The sequence below is a fragment of the Panthera onca genome, chromosome D3, assembly GCF_046562875.1.
Source record: "Panthera onca isolate mPanOnc1 chromosome D3, mPanOnc1 haplotype 2, whole genome shotgun sequence".
Lineage (NCBI taxonomy): Eukaryota > Metazoa > Chordata > Mammalia > Carnivora > Felidae > Panthera > Panthera onca.
The window spans coordinates 5773614-5782250 of NC_138350.1; the positions used below are offsets into that span (position 1 = coordinate 5773614).

The 8637-nt window shown below is 48.5% G+C and overlaps 1 protein-coding gene across 1 annotated transcript; it reads left to right on the forward strand.

Moving 5' to 3' along the window:
• The first annotated feature begins 558 nt into the window (after positions 1-558).
• HCAR1 (hydroxycarboxylic acid receptor 1) lies at positions 559-6173 on the forward strand. The gene is made up of 2 exons (XM_060612168.3): positions 559-3689; positions 5773-6173. The coding sequence occupies exon 1, from the start codon at positions 1906-1908 to the stop codon at positions 2935-2937; it is 1032 nt and encodes a 343-aa protein (XP_060468151.1). The 5' UTR covers positions 559-1905; the 3' UTR covers positions 2938-3689; positions 5773-6173.
• Positions 6174-8637: the final 2464 nt, after the last annotated feature.

Genomic DNA, 8637 nt, shown 5'->3' on the forward strand with positions numbered 1-8637 from the left:
TTTAAAAATGTTTTTATTTTACTTTTGAGAGAGAGGGGGAGAGAGCAGGGGAAGGGCAGAGAGACAGAGATAGAGGGAGACACAAAATCCTAAAAAGGCTCCAGGCTCTGAGCTATCAGCACAGAGCCCAGTACAGGGCTCGAACTCCCAAACTGCGAGATCGTGACCTGAGCCAAAGTCAGAGGCTTAACCGACTGAGTCACCCAGGTGCCCCAGTCCTAGCTCTTTAAAACATATGGCCCATCGGAGCTGAGCATTAAGTCTGCTTAAGATTCTCTCTCTCTCTCTCTCTCTCTCTCTCTCTCTCTCTCTCCTCTGTCCCTCTCCCCTGCTTGCTCTCTCACTTTCAAATAAAAAAAAAAAATCTAAAAAAACAAAGAAACAAACATGTGGCCCAAATCCAACTGGCTTTAGAACCAGATATAGCTCACGAGTCATACAGCGATCACCTTGGCAGCTTGAAGTGAGCAAATGAAGGTTAAGTTAAAAAAAAAAAAAAAAAGGATGTGATCACATCTGTGCTTTAGAAAAATCACACTGTGGTACAGGGGAGGGATTACAGGGAATAGATTAGAGGAAAGGAAACCACTCGGGAAAGTCTCTCAATATTTCCCCCAGGTGGGAGGTGACAGCGATCATGGTGGGGTTGGGGGGATGTCGTGGGACTGACCTGGATCCAGGATTCAGTGGGAAGAGCTTCGCTTTAATCAGCATCTGGAAGAAGGCGTGTACGCCTCCTTTCAATGCGTTTCCCTCCCCTGCACCCCTTTCCTAAGCTGGGAGCTGAAAGGCACAGGGGCAGGTGGATCATCTAGCAAACCGAAGGGTAGGAAATTTGAGCAAAGACTCCAGTCTTGGGTGCAGTCTAATTTTACCCGTGATTATTTTAGAGATAGGCTCTCGGACCAACTGCCCGGCCCTCACTCCCCCCACCAACGGGCGCAGCCGACAGTTAAAATTAAAAGCATATCTATCATGGTTTTGGGCCAGCGGGACACTCCGAGCCAAATCCTCTTTTGCAAACAGCTGAGGGAGGAACTGACTCCCCGAGAGGCCGCTGCGTGGGGACAGGCACATGAGAGGTGGCTTCACGTCCATTGCGTGGTCCTGCTCATTGTGCAACAGGTCACTTGGGTCCAGGGAAGGATGCAAAGGGCAGGAGGTACGAACGGAGGGAAGGAAAGATGTCACGCTTCACGGAGCTTTTCTAATGACAGCCGGCGGGTGCCGGTTTTAGAGCTTTTTCTCCTCCCCTGACGCTTCTGACTTCTGCGTGCCTTATTTTTGGGTGTGGGCACAGGAAACGGCTCTGAGGAGCCGCGGAGCAAGGCCTCCCCCTCTGGCACCGCCTGGGAGCGCCCCATGGGATGGGGGGCGGACGGGGCAGTCAGGCAAAGGTTAGGGGAGGAAAGCAAAGGCAGAGGCCCAGAACGGCTCCAGGAAATGTTTGTATTTCTCCACCGGGAGGGAGGACAAACAAGCTTTTCTCGTGCCTTCTGGGCGGCCCTGCACGCTCTCCAGCACAGGGGTCTGAAGAGCAGAGTGAGGCCGCAGAGAAAAATCACCGCGGGGCCGGGGCCGCAGCATGAGTCCTTCTGGACCAGCCCACCGCTTCCCAGAAGTGACCGCCTGCGCCTCAAAGCCTCGCGGTGCCACCCGCTTCTCCCGGCCTGGGACAGCCGGAGACGAACGGACCTCCCCGAGCCTCTCCTTTCCCGGCTGACGTTCCTGGCCTCCTGGCGGCGGCCGCATCCACCCGCACCTGCAGTCCGCGTCCGCCCGCATCCCGGGGTGGAGAAGGGAGAAAACCAGCAGCCCGGTGAGTGGTAGCGTTCCGATCGGCACCTGTCTTTGTGGGGGCTCCCGGGGCCACCCGGCACGCAGAACCCCCGTCCTCCGTCCGCCATGGACAACGGGTCGTGCTGCCTCATCGAGGGGGACCCCATCTCTCAGGTGATGCCCCCGCTGCTGATCGTGGCCTTCGTGCTTGGCGCCCTGGGCAACGGCGTCGCCCTGTGCGGTTTCTGCTTCTGCATGAAGACCTGGAAGCCGAGCACCATTTACCTTTTCAACCTGGCCGTGGCCGACTTCCTTCTCATGATCTGCCTGCCCTTCCGGACCGACTACTACTGGAGACAGAGGCAGTGGGCCTTTGAGGACATTCCCTGCCGGGTGGCCCTCTTCATGCTGGCCATGAACAGGGCCGGGAGCATCGTCTTCCTCACAGTGGTGGCGGTGGACAGGTACTTCAAGGTGGTCCACCCCCACCACCTGGTGAACGCCATCTCCAACCGGGCTGCCGCCGGCATCGTGTCTGCCCTTTGGACCGTGGTCATCCTGGGGACCCTCTACCTTTTGATGGAGAACCATCTGTGTGTTCAAGAAGACACCGTATCTTGCGAGAGCTTCATCATGGAGTCGGCCAACGGCTGGCACGACATCATGTTCCAGCTGGAGTTCTTCCTGCCCCTCGGTGTCATCCTGTTTTGCTCCTGCAAGATTATTTGGAGCCTGAAGCAGAGGCAGCAGCTGGCCAGGCAGACTCGGATGAAGAAGGCCATCCGGTTCATCACGGTGGTGGCGGTTGTGTTCGTCACGTGCTATCTGCCCAGCGTGTCGGCCAGGCTCTATTTCCTCTGGACGGTGCCCTCGAGTGCCTGTGACCCCTCCGTCCACGTAGCCCTGCACGTGACCCTCAGCTTCACCTACATGAACAGCATGCTGGACCCGCTGGTGTATTATTTTTCGAGTCCCTCGTTCCCCAAATTCTACACCAAGCTCAAAATGCGCAGTTTGAGACCTAAGAACCCGGGACGCTCCAAGACCCAGAGGCCAGAAGAGATGCCAATTTCCAACCTCTGTCGCAAGAGTTGTGCCAGTGTGGCAAACAGCTTCCAGAGCCAATCCGACGTGCAGTGGGATCTCCAGATGTGTTGAATGGCAGTGAAACAGACAGACGGACAACGCCAAGGAGGACAGACAGACTGGCGACTTAGGATGGTTCATGCTAAGGGGTGAGAGTCTATTGAAAAGGCCACCCTTTCTTAACTGGATCCTCACTCTGTTGGAAACGAAATTCAGGTTACTATGCCTTTTTGGAAGGTTGTGGTTGACAAGTGAGTCACTTGCCTTTCTACGCCCCGATTGCAATGACGGGACAATATGTGCGTGGAGAAGGGCATGTGTGTGTTAAAAAGGAGGGACGTTAATTAAGAAGAGCTCGGCTCCTGTGTAGTTTTAATCGGCTGGGTGAACAGGCACCGATGTTTGAAGGAGTCACGTTCCCTGTCTGGGGGAGGTCGTGAACTTCATGACTTGGCAGTATTTCCTATCCTCTCTCAAGTCATCGTTTTAGAAACTAGAAACCTGAGTGAGTCAATACCTTTATTTCGGGCTGAGTGACATCTTTATGGGGACGTCCGGATCCTGACGATTTTCATGTCCACAGGGTGCCTGGGTATGTTTCTGATTTCTCAGCAGCCCAAGAAGAAGGACAGCAAAACAGTCTGCTCTGACCTTCTTGAAGCTCCACATGTTTCCGCAAGTCGTTGCATTTCAAAGAAGATGCTGAGGGATAGGTTTGCCTCCCCTGATCTTTCCAGTGGGAGCTGAGTGCGTGAAAAAACTCGGTTGACCTTTGGGATGGGCTGCGTGCAATGTGATCGCTTTTGACTGCTTGTTATGTGACTGTGAGTTGAAATCATTTATTCATTCCTTCTGCAAGTACTTACTGAGTTCATGTTTTGTGCGAGGCACTGTGCTACTATCCCCTTTACCTGGAGGGTCATTAGTCGATTCCTGTGTGACAGCAAAGTATCTTGGTGGGGTTGGGGGTGGGGAGCAAACAGAGGGGTTAATACCCTCACCCTCTCACTGAATATAGTTTCTAGACCTGTTCTGTGCAAATATCAGTGTATTCCTCCTATTGCGGGATTCTGAACAAACACTGAAGGGTGGAAAGGGTGATGTCCCTTATGTACGTGAATTTCCCATATATGTACCTGGAGCCCTCAAAACTAGATGGTTCTATGGAATGACCGACTGTCCTTGCTCTGGATTAGGGGGAAAGATTCAAAGCCAACCTTAACTCTGTTCTCAAGCCACAAAGTGGTGAAAGTCATTCTTGGCTCTTCTATTTACACTTTCTCAAATGTTCAGGGTGCTCTCTGCACTAGATGACCTTTCCAGCTTTTCGTGCTCTGGCCTCGAAACACTCCTATCGGCTGTCTTTATTATTTCCTTCTGCAGAGACACTACACAGCTCAGTGCCGAAAAGTAAGGGCTCTGGAAAGTCAGATGAACCTTAAATTGGAATCCTAGCTCCACCACTCACTAGATTTTGTTCGCTGTCATATCCCCAGGGCTCAGGAGAGTGTCTGCACATAGTAGGTGCTTAATAAGTATTTGAATGAATAAGTGCCTGTGAAGCATTAAACAGTGTCTGGCAGGGAGCACTCAATATCGCGACTTAACGACATTAACACATTTTACGCACCAAGATATTGAGGCACAAAAGCAATTTCCCACGGGGTTCAGAACTCCTAAGTTGCTGTATTGTGACTACCTGAATTCCCGCCCCCGCCCTCCCCAGCTGCCTGGCAGAGGGTGGGTGGGTGGGGGGAGTGAAAACAGGATTCTTCCCGTCTTCAGAGAACCATACATCCTCCTGAAAGAAATCTGGGAAAGCCCACACTTCGGCTTTTAATTCTATCCCTACTTAGAATTCTTTCCTGGACTGCCCCTTTGTTGCTTCCTCTCCATAAAAACGGTTCCAAAAGAAAGTCCGCATCCTGCGTGTGAGCCTATATTAGTTAAAAGACTCGTAAGACTTTACCCTCCCAGGAAAAAAAGCCTAAAAAATCCAGAAGTTCACGGTAGGCAGAGGCTCTCACTAAAAAAACAGCAATAACAAACAAAAAGAAAGGAAAATGAAAAAACCCAAACACAGTCTAGACTCTGATTTTACTGCCCTTTTTAAATTCACAGAATGTGATGAAAAAGAAATCTTATCAGGTGTTCTTCAGAAATGGTGAGGAAGAGGAGTATAGCTTTGTTTGAGTAAACACAGAACCCTTTTGAGCTCATCCATGAAGCTGGGGCCCTAAATTTTATAGATGCATTTATAAACATATACACAGGTTGGCATGGAGTAGAACAGACAGATGGGCTCACGCATGGACCTAACTGTACTCACCTTCCAGTGATGATACGGTAGGAGTGGGAAGGAGTTAACATTTTGTCCCTTGTAAAGATTCATTCATTCACTCACTCACTCACTCATTCATTCCCTTTCAAGGAACATTTTTTAGGCACTGGCTCCGGACGAGGCACAGTAGAAACACGAATGGAAAACACAGCCCCTGCCCCTGTGGGTTCTATTGTAGAATCCGGGGGAAAGAATCAAACAACCATTTGGGGGTAACCGTGTGAAAGCGGTAAGCACAGGGCCCTGCAGCAGAGCCCAGGGGCCTTCATCCTGGCCGTGGGGGTTGGAGAGGGCTTCTCAGAGAAAATGACTCTGAACTTAGCCCTGAAGGATGCAAAGGAGGCAGGCAGGTGACTCAGTGGGAAAAGGTATCCCAGCGAGAGGGGCATGGTGAGGAAGCAGCTTGTTAGGGAGCTTCGGAAAGGTCCACAGAACCGGAATGAAAGGTCCTGGGGGTTGGGGGGCGGGACTGCAGCCCCTTGGTGAGAGATCAAGCCATGAGATCCACTGTGGAGAGAGAGAAAGAAGGTCTGCTCATAACTCTTCTTCTTTTTTTTTTTTTTAAGTTTATTTATTCATCTGAGAGAGAGAGAGAGAACGGGAGAGCACGAGCCGGGGAAGGGCAGAGAGAGAGAGGGAGAGAGAGAGAGAGAGAATCCCAAGCAGACTCCACAATGACAGCAAAAAGCCCCACATGGAGTTCGAATTCATTAACACGAACCGAGAGATCATGACCTGAGCGGAAACCAAGAGTCAGACGCTTAACCAACGGAGTCACCCAGGAGCCCCCATTCACAACTTTTCCTGATGGAATATTCTTGAATAGCCTCTCAGAGTCTTTTCTTTTTAAAAAAAAAAAAAGAATTAAAATCTCTGCAATTATTGAAGGTACATATGTTTTTGTTCAAAATTCAAAACAAATATATCAAATGAGAAATAAAAGTCTTCCTTCTGTTGTTCCCCTTAATCTCGTTTCCTAGAGGTGATGACTAATATTTGGGGTAAATACACACTTGCCCACAAATAACAAATCTTGTTTTGTTTTGCCGAAGCATGATACACAAATAGATCTGCAAGTTATTTTTGTCATGAATAGCTTCCTACATCAGAACAGAGATCAATCTCGCTTTTAACTCCATTTCATTGTATAAACAAACCACATAAGGATTATTTAACCAATGGCCTTTTAATGGACATTTAAGTGCTTTCCAATTTTCCCCTATTGCCACCATGCTATGGTAAATATTCTGAATGATGTATCTTTGGGCACATGTGCTAGAGTTTTCGGAAGAAGATTCTGAGACACGGGAAGTATTGGATCAAAGGACAGGCATACTGGGTGAGACAATGCACATCGTGGCTCACAGCATAGACCCTAGAGCTGGACGACCTGGGTTCAGATCTTATCTCCTTCACTCACTAGCTGTGTGGCCTCAGACAAGTTACTTAACGTCTCAATGCTTTACTTTCCTTGCCCATTAGATAGGATAAGAGTTGTACCTGCCCCTTAGGGTTGTTTTGAATACTGAGTTTGATGTATAATGCATGCAGAAGAGTGCCTGACAGAAGAGTAAACCTTCTGTCCGTTAGCTCTTGCTATTATCTGGCATTAGCTCTTTTTATATGAGTTTTCATTATAATCTTGATAGATACCACCAGATTGCCCAACACAAAGTTGAACCAGATTGCATTCCCACCGACAAAGCCTTCCTCCACATTCTTGCCAACAGGCCTTTGTTTGTTTAATAAACATTTTTATCTTTGCTTGTTAAAAAAAAAAGAACCTTTTGTTTCCTAAGGAACACAAACAGGGGCGCCTAGCATGTGACTCTTCTTCTCAAGGGTTGTGAGTTCCAGCCCCATGTTGGGTGCAGAGATTACTTAAAAATAAAAATTAAAATATCTTAAGAAAAAGATAAGAGAGTAAGCGTTTTAAAAATTTATTTAAAAAATTTTTAATGTTCATTTATTTTTGAGAGACAGAGCGCAAGCAGGGGAGGGGAGGGAGACACAGAATCCGAAGCAGGCTCCAGGCTCTGAGCATTCAGCACAGAGCCCGACGCAGGGCTGGGACCCATGAACCATGAGATCATGACCTGAGCCAAAGCCGCTTAACCAACTGAGCTTAACCAACTGGACGCTTAACCAACAGAGCCACCCGGGTACCCCAAGCCTTTTTTTTTTTTTTTTTAAAGATCTTTTATTATTAAAAAAAATTTTTTTTAATGTTTATTTATTTTTGAGAGACAGACAGAGCACTAGTAAGGGAGGGGCAGAGAGAGAGGGAGAGACCCAGAATCTGAAACAGGCTCCAGGCTCCCAGCTGTCAGCATAGAGCCCAACGGGGGTGCTCGAACCCATGAGCCCTGGGATCATGACCTGAGCTGAAGTCAGATGTTCAACCGACTGAGCCACCCAAACGATCTTTTACTATTTTCATTTTTATCTGTTATTATTTTTAAGTAATCTCTATACCCAGTGTGGAGCTTGAATTTACAACCTAGAGATCAAGACTCACAAGCTGCAGTGATTAACCCACCCAGGTATCCCAAGGCTTACTCTTTTATTTATTATTTTTTTTTTCAAATGTTGAGCATGCCAGTCATTCTTTGCTTTTTTTTTTTTTTTTTTAAGTTTATTTATTTGTTTTTAAGAGAGAGAGAGTGTGTGAGTGTGGCAGGGGCGGGGGACAGAGGCTCTGAAGCAGGCTCTGCTCAGAGAGCCGGATGTGGGGCTCATGAACCGTGAGATCCTGACCTGAGCCCCAAGTCTCCCAGGCACCCAGCTGAGCCACCCAGGTGCCCCAAGGCTTACTCTTTTATTTATTTATTTATTTATTTATTTATTAATGTTTTTTATTTATTTTTGAGACAGAGAGAGACAGAGCATGAACGGGGGAGGGGCAGAGAGAGAGGGAGACACAGAATCAGAAACAGGCTCCAGGCTCCGAGCCATCAGCCCAGAGCCCGACGCGGGGCTCGAACTCACGGACCGCGAGATCGTGACCTGAGCCGAAGTCGGACGCTTAACCGACTGAGCCACCCAGGCGCCCCAACTCTTTTAAAGCAATGAAGTCTAATCATCAATGTTGTTGTTGGTGCTGGTATGTTTGGTGTTGCACTGAGGAAGGCTTTGCCTAAGACAAGATCGTGAAGACTCACTCTTAGGTTTTCTTCTAAGAGTTTTTGTCTTACATTTCGGTCTGTCATCCATTTTGAGTTAATTTTTGCGTCCAGGGCAAAGAAGGGATCTGACTTCATTCTTTTGCATGTGGCTCTTCAGTTGTCCCAGCAGAACCGCTTGAAAAGACTATTCTTTTCCCGCTGATTTATCGTAGAACCCTTGTTGAAAATCAGCTGACCAGAATTGCAAAAGCTTATCTCTGGACCCTCAATCATGCCCCACTGATCTATATGTCTATTCTTACGCCA

Excerpts from the sequence above, each read along its gene's own strand:
- HCAR1 (XM_060612168.3), top strand. The coding sequence starts at position 1,906 with ATGGACAACGGGTCGTGCTGCCTCATCGAGGGGGACCCCATCTCTCAG.